The 16,767-nt window shown below is 50.1% G+C and overlaps 2 protein-coding genes across 5 annotated transcripts in view; one reads left to right on the plus strand and one right to left on the minus strand.

Annotated features, from left to right (window-relative positions):
• The window catches only part of SNAP29 (synaptosome associated protein 29), a 32,958-nt gene extending 20,099 nt beyond the window's left edge, over positions 1-12,859 (minus strand). Inside the window, exons 1-2 of the mRNA XM_025398824.1 lie at positions 12,501-12,859; positions 248-444 (exon numbers count right to left, since the gene is read on the minus strand). Coding sequence (XP_025254609.1) covers positions 248-444; positions 12,501-12,737 — 434 coding nt within the window. The 5' untranslated portion in view covers positions 12,738-12,859. The remainder of the gene's footprint in view (positions 1-247; positions 445-12,500) is intronic.
• Positions 12,860-13,041: 182 nt separating this feature from the next.
• The window catches only part of PI4KA (phosphatidylinositol 4-kinase alpha), a 143,241-nt gene continuing 139,515 nt past the window's right edge, over positions 13,042-16,767 (plus strand). For all 4 annotated transcript variants that reach the window (XR_003121442.1, XM_025398768.1, XM_025398770.1 and 1 more), the window contains exon 1: positions 13,042-13,257. Coding sequence is in view for 3 of the 4 variants with exons in the window: in XM_025398768.1 (XP_025254553.1) it covers positions 13,123-13,257 (135 nt within the window). In the remaining variant the exon portion in view is untranslated. The remainder of the gene's footprint in view (positions 13,258-16,767) is intronic.

The raw sequence follows: 16,767 nt of genomic DNA on the forward strand, positions 1-16,767 counted from the left end.
TCTCTTTCAAAGTAGTGGGGTCACAATTATCGGAGAAGCAGTTGACAGATTACATGTCAATCAAGTGAACATGGGAACACGGAAGAACAGTTTCTGGCTTAACAATGTTTGAGGACAAATATCCTGATGAGTAACTTAAAGGGTTACTGGATCCCTTCATGACACTGACATGGACTGAAAGTATTGGTCATTTGCACTAATCCTCACTTCTGCTCCTTTATACCCAGATGGTAGAAGACACACTCACCTGCTGTTGGGCTGGGAGGCGAGGGTGCCATTCTGTTCAGGTGGGGCCTCTGCTGGTTTGGATTTGAAGTAATTGACGAGCCCCCCAAACACGCTCTTAATGCTATTGATGTGTTTCTGGCTGATCTTCAAATCTTGGTCCATCTTGTCCACCATCTTCTCTGTGCGCTCCAGGACTCCTCGCTGACGGACAAGCTCCTGGGGAAACCAAGAGGCGGTGGTATTATAGCTTTCTGTGACTCTCCCCTAGGGCAGTCAAGGACCACATGGAGCAGCCACTTCATAAACTCTCAGTGGGCACATCTGGAGACGGGTACTATCATCTGTGAGGGGCACACTACCCTTTCCAACAACACGTTCCTTTGCCTCTCCCTCCCTGCCCTACCTCTGCTTGCTTTCCTCATTTGTTCATGAGACCCTTTTCCTGAGAGGCTGGTTCACGACACCATGTTAAGATGGATAGCAGAGGCCTGGCGCAGTGGCTCATGCCCATAATCCCAGCACTTTGGGAGGCCGAGGTGGGCAGATCACGAGGTCAGGAGTTCAAGACCAGCCTGGCCAACATGGTGAAACCCCTGTCTACTAAAAATACAAAAAGTAGCCAGCCGTGGTGGTGGGTGCCTGTAATCCCAGCCACTTGGGAGGCTGAGGCAGGAGAATCACTTCAACCTGGGAGGCGGAGGTTGCAGTGAGCTGAGATTGTGCCACCGCACTCCAGCCTGGGCAACAGAGCAAGACCCCATCTCGATGCTGGGGGGAGCGGGTAAGATGGATGGCAATGTGCCTGTGAGGTTCAGAGTCCAGGGCCTGAACTGGAAGCAGATTCTCTCTAGCCCACCAATTCTGGGAACCCTCACAGACTTGGGCCTGGCACTGCCCCCTGGACTTTGGTTCTTATATTCTTCCTTTATGAAGTTCCCACTTTAGGAGGTCCCAGTGGGCCACCTGAGCCTCCTGGCCATGGTCAAATCCTCGAATTCTATTTCAGGGACCAGTGTCCCTTCTGGTCCTATTAATGTCTGACTCTAGTTCATCCGCAATTCCAGCTTTAAAATCTGTTAACATGGGTGATCCTGTCCCAGGGCCTTTGCACACACCACTGTCTCTGCCTGTAATGTCTTCCATCCGGATACTTATATGGCTCTGCCTCTCATCCCTCATCCAATTAGGGTCTCCTCTCAAAGTCCACTCTCTGAGAGAGGCCTTCCCAGACATCTTCCCTAAAGGAGAACTCCTTCCAACCACCAACCCTCTTCTCCACATCCTTTTCTGTTTTATTTTGAGATGGAGTCTCGCTCTGTCATCCAGGCTGGAGTGCAGTGGCATGATATTAGCTCACTGCAACCTCTGCCTCCTGTGTTCAGGCGATTCTCCTGCCTCAGTCTCCAGAGTAGCTGGGATTCCAGGCACCTGCCACCACGCATAGCTAGTTTTTTGTATTTTTGGTAGAGACAGGGTTTTACCATGTTGGCCCGGTGGTCTCGAACTCCTGACATCAGGTGATTCACCTGCCTCGGCCTCCCAAAGTGCTGGGATTACAGGTATGAGCCCCTGCACCCAGCCTCTCTTTTCTTCACAGCATATGAGCTCCAGGAGGCAGGGACTTGCTCTGTTCACAGATGAGTCTCTGCAAATCTGCCCAGTGGAGACGTGACTGATGCTCTCTGGCCACAGTGGCAGCCTGATGGTCCCTCCAGAGCTGAAGGTTCTGGTTGTGGATATACATCCACCACAACAGCAACACTACCACTTTCCTTTATTTATGACAAACTTGCTTCAGTCCCTGCTTCAGAACTGATCTACAGCTGCGGCCCATCTGTTGAGCTGCCTTTCCAGCCAGAAGGCTCTCAAGCTTCTTTTTCCTGCTCTCAGGCAGCCTCTGCCCTCAGCTGCCTTCCTCTGAATCTGTTATCCACGCATCACCCTGTGGCTTAGCAATTACACTAACTATGCAAATACTTTTTTTTTTTTTTTTTTTTTTTGAGACAGAGTGTCGCTCTGTCGCCCAGGCTGGAGTGCAGTGGCCAGATCTCAGCTCACTGCAAGCTCCGCCTCCCGGGTTCACGCCATTCTCCTGCCTCAGCCTCCCGAGTAGCTGGGACTACAGGCGCCTGCCACCTCGCCCGGCTAGTTTTTTGTATTTTTTAGTAGAGACGGGGTTTCACCGTGTTAGCCAGGATGGTCTCGATCTCCTGACCTCGTGATCCGCCCGTCTCGGCCTCCCAAAGTGCTGGGATTACAGGCTTGAGCCACCGCGCCCGGCCTACTTTTTTTTTTTGAGACCGACTGTCGCTCTGTCACCTAGGTTGGAGTGCAGTGGCGCAACCTCGGCTCACTGAAAGCTCCGCCTCCTGGGTTCACACCATTCTCCTGCCTCAGTCTCTCGAATAGCTGGGACTACAGGCGCCCGCCAACACGCCCGACTAATTTTTTGTATTTCTTTTTAGTAGACATGGGGTTTCACTGTGTTGGCTAGGATGGTCTCGATCTCCTGACCTTGTGATCTGCCCGCCTCGGCCTCCCAAAGTGCTGGGATTACAGGCGTGAGTCACCGCGCCCAGCCGCAAATGTTTTTTAGATATATTCTCTCTTGATGCCTAAAAACAAAGTAAAAAAAAAAAAGCTTTAATCGCTGAAGAGTAAAATGCAACTGTAATCAGAAGAGCAAAATGCAACTATAAATAAATAGTTGTGGCTTCCTTAAAGTCCTTAAGGAATCAATGTGTAATCTAAGTCCTTGTTTAATGGGTGAAATTTAAAAACCTAATGTATATGCAAAAAGCTAAAACACTGGTTGAATTTACTATTAAACTCTGTTTAACTCCTGCTGGAAATAAACTTAGAACTGCTGAATTTTACAGCTTTCAACATTTACATTTTTCGCCAGTTCACAAGACATGTCTGAAAAAACCATCAGCCTTTTTTAACTAAAAAGAAAAATGTTTTCTGGACTGTGTTACTCAGTATGTCAAGCAAATCTTGCAAGGGCTAGTTTTCAAAAGAAAAAAGAGCTGCTAACATATCTGGTGTTTCTGCTTCTTCCATTACCTCAAGTTTATCATCTTCATGTCCATACTGTGGTCTTTTCTGGAATAAGGCAGAGCTACACATTAGGATTAAAGAGATTTTCTCCAGCAACTACACGTTTTTCTAACAGTCCAGTTTCAGCTAGCTTTGCAGGCTGTAGAAGACAGAATAATCTGTAGCTGAAAGACACTCACAGCAGCCAGGTTGGGGGCTGGGGAATGAAGGGGTGGCGAACACTCTGCTGTCACATTAGCAAGGGGGTCCTCAGTTTCCCTTATGGGGAGCTCCTCCCATCAGGGCCAACCCATGACCACTCACCCTCCCACCCTGACTTCCTCATCTCAGTTTGGAGAGCTACCTTCCCCAGTATGGACTTATTTTCTCCTATTCACAAGCGACACATTCTCTCAAACTCCCAGAGTCTGTGCTACTGTTAAGGAAACCAGATGGCTGATTTAGATGTTTAGATGGAAGCACAGAGAAGTCTGTGAGGGTGGCGTGTCTTGCATGTGAGGCTGGAAGACCAGGCGAGTGACTGCTGCTCTGGCTTCTGGAAGTTTCTGTTTGCTGGAAGCTAGTGTTCACTGGAGGTCACCAGGCCAGCAAGGGAGGAGGCATTTCTTCTGCCAAAATCCACCCCCAGAAGGCAGAGGAAATGACCAGACTTAATGTGCTTGTGACCTAGTTCCAACCAATGAGGAAGAAGGGTTTGGCAGAGCAAACACCAAAATACCAGGAAAGAGAACACTGACAGTCTGCAAGGACACACCGGGCAGGCACCTGTGCCCCAGCCATCACCAAGACAGGCCTCAACCACTCCGGGTCCTGAGGCATGTCCACACCCCCCTCCACAGAGCCACGGCACGTCTTCTCCACCTTCCTCTGGGAGAATGAGGTCCCTGAAGGGACTTGAGTGGCTGCGAGGGAAGTGAGCTCCACAGGTGCCCTTAGCGTAAAGGACGCACGTGCAAAGCGCTTCCTTGTTTCAGTGACTACTAAGCATTACAGGTGATGCTCTTCTTACTCCCTTGAACCCCAACAAGAGTTCTCTCTTTGTCCACGAAGCAATCCCAAGCCTCTGTCCTGATAGTGTTTACAGTCTGACAGAGAGCAAGATGAGTGAGGTTCAATCTCAGTTTTTCATTTGTTGACAACATTGCAATGCTGGGAATCCAAGGCAGGCAGATGAGTCCTTGCTTCACTGAGCTTACAGTCTTGTAGGCAGAGAATAAAGCTATTGCACGCATGCACACAAACACATACACACACAGAGTCACCTCTCCCTGCGGACTCTTTGTCCAGCTTAAGGTGGGGGTCAGAGAGGCTCCCTGTTGAGGCTGGAGGAGAGACTGAGAAGTTAGGCAGTCAGAAAGTTGGGGGTCCTGTCCATTCGGACTTAGTTTTCTTAAAAACAAACCACAACAAGGCCAGGTGCGGTGGCTCAAGCCTGTAATCCCAGCACTTTGGGAGGCCGAGACAGGCGGATCACGAGGTCAGGAGATCGAGACCATCCTGGCTAACATGGTGAAACCCCCGACTCTACTAAAAAATACAAAAAACTAGCCGGGCGAAGTGGCAGGCACCTGTAATCCCCGCTACTCGGGAGGCTGAGGCAGGAGAATGGCGTAAACCCAGGAGGCGGAGGTTGCAGTGAGCTGAGATCCGGCCACTGCACTCCAGCCTGGGTGACAGAGCGAGACTCTGTCTCAAAAAAAAAAAAAAAAAAACACACACACACACACACACACACACAAACCACAACAAAGAGTTGGGGTGGGGCAAGGGCACCAGGCAGAGGGTGCAGCTCGTGCAAGGGCGGAGGAACTGTGTGGGGAGTGAGCGGGGCTACCCAGAGGACTCGGCAGGGAACACCCACAGGATGTCGCTAAGGCCTTCAAAGGGCAGCAGTGACCACCAGATCCCAACTGCAATTCAAAGCCAACACATCTTAAAACATCAGGTGGGCTTCCGTGACCGAGTCCTCCCCAGGTTCCTAAGGAAGGGCATCAACACGGTGTTTCTCACACTGAGCTCGGAAACTCAGGTTCTGATAAGTAAGGTTCATCCTAAGTAGATGGAGGCCAATCTGGAGTCAGCGAGCTGAATCTAGAAATCTGAAATTTATCTTTGTTCTGTCTCTTCTGTCCCAAGGGAGTGTGCATAGGCACAAGCCCTGGCAGGAATACGTAAGCACCCATGGTGCATGCTCAAACCTGGGGCTCTGACTGTGGCAGCCACAGTGTGGGGTGGATTCAGAGACAAACTGGGTCTTAGGGTGAGGAAAAACCACCAAGGGCAAAGGCGGTAGTGCTGGTGCCCCTTACCACATGTGTGCAGGCTGACCTGGGGCTGAGTAAAAGGCTAGCTCAGCAGTTCTAGGTTGTCCATACACTCCACATTCCAAAGAGAAGTCTGGCCCTAGCCTGGTTTCTTGTTTTTGGAATATCCTGCCTGATAAGAGTGTTTAAGTGAGCCTAAGCTTAGGCCAGGTCAGACAGACTATGCTAACAATGTAATATAGGATGGTGGTCTTGGGCTACACGTTATCAGCTTGACCTCTGGTGGGGTTGGAGACTATACTCAGCCATGCCTATGTGACAGACCCCCAAAAACCTCTGGACACCCAGGCTTAAGTGAGGGTCCTTGGTTGACAATACTCTGTGTGTGTTGTCACATACTGCTTAGAGAAGTGTTGTCCCCATGACTCTATGGGGATAGGACAACTGGAAGCTTGTGCCTGGTTTCCCCTGGACGCTGCCCTATGCACTTTTTTCATTTGATGGTTTTAATCTGTATTCTTTCATTGTAAGAAATCACCACAACAGTTCTGGGCTGCCTTCCAGTGAATCACGGAAGTTGAGGGTGGTCTTGGGAACCCCCAAACACCTCCCTACAACACTTCCCACTCTGAGAACACCTCGGAGGCAGAAAGTTGTATAGCAGATGGCCGCTCAGCTTGTCACAGCATGTTTCCTGGTCAGCAAAGCAAGGTTCCTTGGGACAATGTGGCAGCTGTGAGTGGGTACGCCCAGGAAAGAGCAGCCAGACGCTCGAACCACCAGCCCATCCTCAGAAGGCATCCTGTTACAGCCAACAAGCCAGCAAGTTGGCCTAGGATCAATGGTCTAATTCTTTTTTTTTCTTTGAGACAGGGTCTCACTTTGTTGTTACCCAGGCTGGAATACGGTGGTATGATCTCAGCTCACTGCAGCCTTAACCTCCCCAGTTCAAGAGATCCTCTTACCTCAGCCTCTTGAGCAGCTGGAACTACAGACGTGCGCCACCACGCCCAGCTAATTTTTGTATTTTTTGTAAAGCCAGGGTTTTACTACATTCCCCAGGCTGATCTTGAACTCCTGGGTTCAAGGGATCCACCTGCCTCAGCCTCCCCAAGTGCTAGGATTACAGGTGTGAGCCACTATACCCGGCCATCAATGGTCAAATTCAATCATAGATAGTTTACTAAAAATTAATTAAGAATAAATCCTGAACAGACTTAGTGGTGAATATGTGGTCCAATGCCATTTCTCTACCAGACTCCCTCCCACCTGCTAGACACAGCCTGCCATGCGTTGGGATGCATTTTCTGGTCATGGGACAGGCACTGCAACCAAGGCACACAGCTCAATGCATTCTTTCCACCCCACTTTCTCTTCCTTTTTCAGGCAATCTTCTGTTCCCTCCCTCCTTCCTTTCCTTCCCCAGGTCACTTATTCATTTGGCAACAATTTCGGGAGCGAAATTGTTGTCCTTAATGACACTTAAGGACATTGTGCTGAGAAGTGTGGGGGTAGAAAGTTGAGCAAGAAAGAGACTGCTACTCTTCCACAGCTGACATTTACAAATTTGAGGAATTACTTTATTTAGCAGCTGCCGGTCCCCATCCATCAGCTTTTGCTAAGAACTCTGACTGCATCAGCATCACCACACACTGCCTCAGAGGGCTGACTCTGGTCTGCACAGCCCTTAATTTGGAGTGGGCTGCTCCAAGACCAGCATTGCTGAGGATGAGGATACCGCTTTTTGACAATGTATCTACTCTAAGTTCCCGGGACACCTTGAGGGCCTCTGCTCCTGGGGTAGGAGGGGTGTCCTCCTCTCTCCCACCTCTGAACTGAATGCCCAGTGTGGGTGACTGTTGTGTGCTGGAAAGACACAGAGATGGGTGGGCCCCTGCATGAGACGGTGTGGAGGATGTGCTGGCGGTGGCTGCTGAGTGTATCATGTTTGAACTCTCAAACTCTGTCCCTTTCCATTGATGTTACTGTGCCAGCCATTCCAACCCTGGTCTAATGTTTGTTGCTGGACTCCCCTGAACCGAGATCTCGGGCCCCAGAAAACCTCAGTGGAGTAAGTTCAGCTACAAGAGGGGAAGTGGAGTGTTCTGGGCAGGTGGGTCTCCTCCGTTGGGAGTGGTGAAAGGGTGTACAAAAACCATGTTCCCCGTCTCTACTAAAAAATACAAAAAAAACTAGCCAGGTGAGGTGGCAGGCACCTGTCGTCCCAGCTACTTGGGAGGCTGAGGCAGGAGAATGGCGTGAACCCGGGAGGCGGAGCTTGCGGTGAGCTGAGATCCGGCCACTGCACTCCAGCCTTGGCGACAGAGCAAGACTCCGTCTCAAAAAAAAAAACAAAAACAAAACCATGTCCAAGTAGGATGCAAATAGACTCACCAAAAGATGTAAACAACCTCAATGCTCATTAGGGAACAGGCTGCATAAATGGAAATCATTTGTTCAATGGAATACAACATACCCATAAAGAAAGCCCAGCTCATTACATATTAGTGTGGAACAACCTCCATTCTATTAAGCACATGCAGACCAGAATGTATAGAATACTTCACTTAAAAAAAAAAACAAACCCCATCTTTATCCACAGCATTACCTCCCCAAAACACTGAAAGAGGGAAAGTGACTGGCTGCTTTAGGGGCAGAGGGAGGATAGGGAGGGAAGTGGGAGAAGACTACACCCTTTTGTATGTTTTGAATTTTTAACCATGTGATTGGAATATCTCTTCATAAAAATCACACCTTAGGAAAGAAAAGAAATCATGCTTACCAAACAGGGAAAGAGATGAATGGCTTACAAGCCTCCCTGTAGTTCTGTAAAGCACCTATGAGGTCGGCCTGAGGAAACTTGCCCTGCTCCCACTACTTCTCCGTTCCTCTGTGGTCACAGCCTGTGACCTGAGCCTTTGTGAGAAACAGACCTTGTCAGGTTTCACAGTAGGAGAAGGGCAGTTCTCTTTGCTAGAGGTGACTTAATTAAGCCATTTTCCTGCCAAGTTGGGACTGAATTATGATCTTCCCAACCTATTTGTAAAGTCCTCATCTTTGACATAAATCTGTCATGCGTTGACATGTTTCACAGTGCTGGGTAACCGGGAGGCACCCGTCTAAGTTGGGTGGTTAGCAGGGTACACTGGAATGTGCTGGAAGCCACACTGTGCACTGAGGGCTGAAAGAGCTCATACTCCCCTGTCCCCATCCCAACCCCAAAGGGAATGAAAGAGTCATTAGAGTGATTCAAAGACAGCTTGGAGGCCAGACAGCTTGGAGGCCTGTAATCCAGCACTGGGAGGCTGAGGTGTACAGATCATTTGAGCTCAGGAATTTGAGACTAGCCTGGGCAATATGGCAAAACCCTCTCTCCACCAAAAATACCAAAAATCAGTTGAATGTGGTGGCGTGCACCTGTGGTCCCAGCTACTTGGGAGGCTGAGGCAGGAGGATCACTTGAACCTGGAGGCAGAGGCTGCAGTGAGCCAAGAATGCACCACAGCACTCTAGCCTGGTTGACAGAGTGAGACCCCATCTCAAAAAACCTTCCCCAAAACAAAAGACAAAAACATAGACAGCTTGGAGAACACTGGGTGGGGTGTGGATGTAGGTCATTCCGGACTCCCAGGACTTCTCATAATTGAGAACTGATCCAATCCTGGAAAATTCCAACGTGTTGTCTCACTGACAAGAGCACCTGTCACCTGCCCAGTCATGACCACACTGTACCTCTCACAGCAATGCCTGGCCTGGCCAAGCCTGATATGCCTGAAGTGCCACTCTGCCTCTGCTCTCATAGTCCCCATTGCATAGAAAGACCTTTGGGGGCAGCATGGGGCATGTCATCATAATCTATATCAAACTCACACCTATATTTTTGCCTCTCCTGCGTTATAAGACCAGAACTTTCCCTATGACCTTGAAGGGCTCCTAAGCTACCTCCTCCATCCCCTGTCCTCTAACACACCCAGTCTATCGCATCCCTTCTCTGGACCCAGGAGCTCTGTTGCTGGGCCAGTGTGTTTGCACATTCTCCTGTCTTCCCTAAGAACATCCCTTATTCTCACTCCTCTTGTGTAAACCTCAGCCTTAAAAGCTAGATTCAAGTTTATCCTCTGCCACAATGCCCTACTTTGAATCATTCTGATTTCCTACTTTATTTGTTCTCAATTTACAAAGATGTCCCCTCAAATAGTTGTTAGTTGACTTCCTTGGGCTTGAGATCCTCGATCATGTGACCCATTCACCAGGGCTCTAAAATCTCAGGCAATCCTCCCAAATCTAAGTGGAGACTTGCTATTTAGAACGGAACGTAGGAATCCAGTAGGTATGAGATGAAGAACTACAAGCAAAACCTCCTCAACAAGGTTAGGACCAGGCACGGTGCTCACATCCCAAATCCCAGCACTTTGGGAGGCTGAGGCGGGCAGATCACCTAAAGTCAGGAGTTTGAGACCAGCCTGGCCAACATAAGAGATGTTTTATTAGAGATGACAAAACCCCATCTCTAATAAAAATAGAAAAATTAGCTGGGCATGGCGGCGGGTGCTTGTAATCCCAGCTACTCGGGAGGCTGAGGCAGGAGAATCACTTGACCTGGGAGGCGGAGGTAGCAGTGAGCTGAGATCACACCACTGCACTCTGGCCTGGGAGACACAGCAAGACTCTGTCTCAAAAACAAAAACAAAAACAAAAATTAGCCAGGTGTGGTAGCAGATGCCTGTAATCCCAGCTACTCAGGAGGCTGAGGCAGGAGAATCACTTGAACTGGGGAGGTGGAGGTTGCAGCAAGCCGAGATCACGCCATTGCACTCCAGCCTGGGTGACAGAGTGAGACTTCATCTCAAGCAAAACAAAACAAAAAAACAAAAACAAAAAACCAACAGTTAAACACAGGGAGGCGGGCCAGGCGCAGTGGCTCACGCCTATAATCCCAGGACTTTGGGACGCCAAGGTGTGTGTATCACAAGGTCAAGAGATTGAGACCATTCTGGCCAACATGGTGAAACTCCATCTCTATTAAAACCAAAATTAACCGGGCATGGTGGCGCACGCCTATAGTCCCAGCTACTCAAGAGGCTGAGGCAGGAGAATCACTTGAACCCAGGAGGTGGAGGCTGTAGTGAGCCAAGTTGGTGCCACTGCACGCCAGTCTGGTGACAGAGCGAGAATCTGTCTCAAAAACAAAAACACAGGGAGGTGGATCAATGAGAGATACATGAACAGAGAGAGGTGGGGAAGGAAAGTAACCCAAGAAAATAGCAAGGGGAAATGACAGGGTGTGGCTCTGTCGCCCAAGCTGGAGTGCAGTGGTATGAACATGGCTCACTGCAGCCTTCACATACTGGGCTCAAGCGATCCTCCTGCCTCAGCCTCCTGAGTAGCTGCACTCACATGCGCATGCCGCCATGCATGGCTAATTTTTAAAATTTTGTAGAGATGGAGTTTCGCCGGCTGGTCTTGAACTCCTGTGCTCAAGTGATCTACCTAACTCGGCCTCACAAATTGTTGGGACTGCAGAAGTGCAACCGCACCCAGCTTATTATATTTTTTTTAAACCTTTTTTTTTTACTCTGTCCAGACAAAACTGTTTCATTAGTAGGCTGAAGAGAGAATGTGGTGTACAATGAAGAATAATTCTCTACCAGACACGGTTGCTCATGCCTGTAATCCCAGCACTTTGTGAGGCCAAGGCGGGCGGACCGCCTGAGGTCAGGAATTGAGACCAGTCTGGCCAATATGGCAAAACCCCACCTCCACTAAAAATACAAAAAAAAATTAGCCGGGTGTGGTGGCGCGTGCCTGTAGTCCCAGCTACTCGGGAGGCTGAGGCAGGAGAATCGTTTGACCCCGGGAGGCAGAAGTTGCAGTGAACCGAGATCGTGCCACTGCACTCCAGCTTACGCGACAGAGCGAGATTCCATCTCAAAAAAAAAAAAAAACGACCCTCCAGGATCTCGGTCTGTTGCCTAGGCTGGAGTGCAGCAGCACATCTCAGCTCATGGCAACCTCCGCCTACAAGCGATTCTCCTACCTCAGCCTTCTGAGTAGCTGCGACTACAGGTGCGCTGCCACACCCAGCTAATTTTTTTTTTTTTTAATTTTAGTGAAGACAGGGTTTCGCCATGTTGCCCAGGCGGGTCTCGAACTCCTGAGCCCAGGTGATCCGACTGCCTCGGCCTCCCAAAGTGCTGAGTAAATTACAGGCGTGAGTCACCGCGCTTGGCCACAATAATTGTTATTGAAGGTACTACTCTGTGAAATCTAAAGATGGGAAGAAGTGATGAAGGTGAGTTGGAGCAATAGACTCTTAACCCACACACTGTGTGTCTAGGATTTGGGAAGTAAAGGTAAGGCCCTGGACTCAACCAAACTCAGACTTTGGTCAACTCGGCAGCTGTCTAGGCGGACAGGCCTTCAATATCTCTGTTGGTTAGGTGGAGATGTGGTTGATGACGCGGGAAGAACTCGCGGACCACTTGCCCTGACGCTTCAGGGTACCACCTGACACTCGCAGGCACATAGTCCTCTCTTTCTGGCTCACTCCGGAAAGAATGGCCGAAACCCCGTGCCAGACTTTTACACAGGAAATAATGTCGAAAAAACAGACTCTCCATTTCCCTAACCCAGGACCTGTTGTTCAGAATTTTTACTCACCTGCACAGAAAATAATCTGGCGTTTCCCCGTGAGCTAGGCGTAAGAAAAAAATCAACTAAGTAGACTAATAGCTAAGGAAGATTTCTGGGGTAAACTGCTGTCTTCAAGTACCCCAGATGCACACACTTTCACATAGTTAACAGACTGTTACCACCACCGAGTCACTAAGGTGCAAGAATCTATGCTAGGCAACTTGAGAATTCTCAACATTGTGAGCAAAACATTTCTCGTCTCCGTTCGATAACGCAGACTCCGGCGGGTCCACACCAGCCCCGCCCCAGGCTCACCTCGGAAGAGGCGACCCCAACCTTCTCGGACTCGTACATGAGGGCCAGGGACCTGCTGGTGCTGGCGGCGGTGGCCTCAGCCCTGCGGAGCACCTCCTGCCGCAAGTACTGCTGCCTGTCCGCTGGCGCGTCGGGCTCGTCGGGGAGGTCCCGGGCGTCCCTCCAAGGGGCGGGCCGGGCGCCTTCGTCCTCCCCGTCGTCGTCGAAGGGATTGTAGCTTTTAGGGTAAGCAGACATGATGCCTGAGTGGCTCTCGGTCTGAGAAGGAGACTGAGGAGGACAGCCGCCGCCGCCGTCCAGGGCCTCGCCCTGCCCGCCGACCCCGCGATCGTCGCGCGAACTCCTTCCGCGCGTCGCGCGCACGTGGCCCCGCCCTCGGAGCCGACCATCGCGCAGGTCGGCTGGGGGGGGCCCACGCCCGGCGCGCGCAACCGCAGCCTACTGACCATCCCCTCTCTCCCCTGCAGCGGTGGGCCCGCCCCGCAGCCACGCCCTATCTAGTGTCGGCAACTGAGAGGTCACGTGGCGGGAAAGCCGGATGCGCCTACGCCTGCGCCCTGAGGTCGGGCGCTCGCTAGCCGGGAGCGGGGAGCCGGCGGGCACCGCCGCGGCGCGTGAGGTGATGGCGGCGGCCCCGGCCCGGGGAGGAGGCGGCGGCGGCGGCCCCGGTTCCTGCGCCTCGCGGGGTTTCTATTTCAACACGGTCCTGTCACTGGCCCGCTCCCTGGCGGTGCAGAGACCAGCATCCTTGGAGAAGGTAATGTCGGCGGGCTCTGCCGCGGGCTGACAGGAGGAGGGGCTGCGGTGGCGAAGCGTGGAGGCGGGACGAAGGTCGGTGGGAGGGCGAGGCCGGGTTCGCAGGCAGCCTGTGCGGGAGGGGGCGTCTGAGCGGAGGGATCTAGCTGAGGAAGGAGGCCCCAGAGGGAGGGGCTGGTGAAGAGAGAAGGACCGTGGGGGAGGGGTCGGCGGGGCCTGCAGGGCCGCTGCAGGTGGGAGGTCGTGGGATTGGGGTAGGGAGGACGTGAGCTGCTGGCCCAGGGAGCATCTTGTGACATCGCGGGGGTGGAGACTGGATCGCGGGCGTCAGTGAGGAGCAGTGGGATGAGCCGATGACCAGGGGTCAAGACCTGGGGCTTTGCTTCCGATTTCAGCTGCTTTTTATTCGGCGACCTTGGGAAAATGCCTTTCTCTTAAAATGGGGATGCTTTTATCTGCTTTGCCAGCTTCACCAGACTGCGGTGGCTAGAAGACGAAACACTGTGTTGAAAGTGCTTTCTCACTGTAAACCAACTGCGCAGTGTTATTCTACGAGGCTGGGGGCGTTAGATTGGGTAAAAGATTGTGCGTTTGCAGAAGGGACAGTGGCAGGAAAGGGAGAGTGAACTGTCAGTGGGCAGAGAAGTGAACTCGGGATTGCTTCAGAAGAGAATGGTGAAGTCGTGCCGGAGCAATCCTCATCTTGGGAGAAAGGTGAAAGGCAACTCAGTGGGGTGCCTCGAGATCTGGAAGGAGACAGGTTTTAGAGTTAGACCTAAATTTGTTTCCTGCACTGGCACTTACCGTGTCTTCTTGGGTAAATTACTTCAACTTTTAGAGCTTCTGTATCGTTACCTGTAAGATGAGGTTGGAGGTTGTTCTTGAGAATTAAATGAGTTCTAGCATAAAGCGTCTTCACGGGGCTGGGCACAGAGTGGGTGAGCAGTAAATGTCAACTTTGTTTGCCCACCAGTGTGTGATGAGACTCAGCACAATGTTTAGCCCCGAAAGGATGGAATTATTTTCCCACTCAACTTTTTGGCAAATGGAAAGAGGATGTTTTCCGACAAGATAAGAAGACAGTAAAAGAAGCCTGCTGCAGTTGGGAGTGGTTTTGTGGCTCTCTGCTGATGGGTGAAGCTGAAAGGCTATTTTAGGCACTTTTGGCAGAGTGACGTGGTCCTTGGCCTTGTCGGTTCTCATATTTGATTTTATCACGCACCTTCAGGGTGAGGAGGTCCTGGCAAATTGGTGCTAACCTGACTTCTAGCTAAAGAGGGACTGCAGTGCAATGGAAAGGACATGAGTTTGGAAAATAGGACCTCTGAATTTAAATCCTGTATCACTTTCTTGCACTAGTGTGACTCTAGACAGGTCAGTTCCCATCTCTGATACTTTGCTATCTTCTGTCAATACAAGATAGTACTTAGTGGAAACATTGTGAAGATCAACAGAAAGGCATGTGGGTATCTAATGTATGATCACTGTTATTAGGTAGTCTGACTAATGGAGCATAGTGCTGTTTTATTAAATCAAACTCATGCTAGCTAGTCAGCACATTCGCTTCTTAGCAGGAGAGCCAACAAGTATATCTTATGTCTGATTGCTGGATTCTGGGAGAAGAGAGAAGAGAATGCAGGAAATTGGATGATCTTTGAGAAGCTGGTCCTGCAGCTCCAGCAGTGGTAGCACCCTTTCCATCAGTAACTCAGAAAAGGGCACCTTGAGCTCAATTTGCCTTCTTCAGCCGTGTTCACCAGTCTTGAGAACATTCTGTAATTGCAACATTCTTAGCTTTGTAGTAATAACTGCTTCAGTTGTCAAGATTATATTTTATGGTCGGATGTGGTGGCTCATGCCTGTAATCCCAGCACTTTGGGAGGCCGAGACAAGCGGATCACTTGAGGTTGGAGTTCGCGACCAGCCTGGCTAACATGGTGAAACCCTGTCTCTACTAAAAATACAAAATTAGCTGGGCATGGTGGTGCGTGCCTGTAATCCCAGCTACTTGGGAGACTGAGGCAGGAGAATTGCTTGAACCTGAGAGGTGGAGGTTGCAGTGAGCCAAGATTGCGCCATTGCACTCCAGCCTGGGCGACAAGAGCGAAACTCCATCTCAAAAAAAAAAAAATTTTATTTTGCAAGGAACACAGCCATAGCCACAGGTTGGCAACTCCCTAATGCCTCTTACTTTAGGAAGTACTTCAGTCTCATTGGCAACATTTACCAATCACTTTTTTGTTGTACCTGATTTCCTTCTGGGAATCTGATTGCTAGGCTGGTGGTGCCTAAATTAAAAACTTAGGGTGCTGATTCTCTAATGGACTTTCCTGGGCACAAACTTTGCATGCATGTATTGAATTTTTTTGCTGCTGTAGCAAGGAGCAAGCTTGATGTATATCCTCAGAGGAGGGAGAGAACAGAAGGAAGCCTGTGCATGGGTTTCTACAGGCAGCCCTGACGTGCTTTTAGTGACACTTGAGGTCTTTTCCCATTGCTGATATCCATTCACTGTGAAAAATGTAGCCAGGAGTACAGCTATATACATGTGGGCAGTCTGGGGGACCCCTAAAGCGACTTATTTCATAGAGGAGGCTTCTGTCAGTGGCTGAACCCATTAAGTATATGTGAATTCTTCTTATCCTCATCTAAGATCTTGCAACTTGATTATGCTAGGGATCATTGTTAATATATAGTCCTATGATATGTGTCTTACTACATTCCTCTATTTTAAAGCAATTCACAAAAAGCCTTTAGCATTCCCAAGGAAAAGTTTCTTGTTCTTAAGAGTAAAGGAATTTTAGAGGACGCACCTGAAATAATAAAGATGGAGACTTAAGGGCAGGAGATGTGTGTTTAAAACCCAATCCCCTCCCTTCTCTCTTCCCTCTTCCCCTTCTCTTTTCTTCTATTTTCTTTTCTTTTCTTTCTTCCTGAGAGATTGGAGGACTGTGTGGGGCTTGATCTAGATGGGGTTGACCTGGGGAAGGCTAAGTTTGCAGAACCAGACCTTGCATCTCAGCTCAGACATTGGTAACTCAGGCAGCCCTGACATGGTTTTAGTGACACTTGAGGTACATTAATGACATAACCTTCCCTACCTTTGTCTCTCTACATGCCAGAGTTGTGTTTACTTACTCTAGTCACTTACTCTAATCCCAGTCTGTGAAACCAAGCCTATTACTGCTCTGTGGACTTTACTTAAAAAAAAATTACCTTGGCCGGGCGCGGTGGCTCAAGCCTGTAATCCCAGCACTTTGGGAGGCCGAGACGGGTGGATCACGAGTTCAGGAGATCGAGACCATCCTGGCTAACACGGTGAAACCCCGTCTCTACTAAAAATACAAAAAACTAGCCGGGCGAGGTGGCGGGCGCCTGTAGTCCCAGCTACTCCGGAGGCTGAGGCAGGAGAATGGCGTGAACCCGGGAGGCGGAGCTTGCAGTGAGCTGAGATCCGGCCACTGCACTCCAGCCTGGGCTACAGAGCAAAACTCCGTCTCAAAAAAAAAAA

Source organism: Theropithecus gelada, chromosome 10 (assembly GCF_003255815.1).
Source record: "Theropithecus gelada isolate Dixy chromosome 10, Tgel_1.0, whole genome shotgun sequence".
NCBI classification, from domain to species: domain Eukaryota; kingdom Metazoa; phylum Chordata; class Mammalia; order Primates; family Cercopithecidae; genus Theropithecus; species Theropithecus gelada.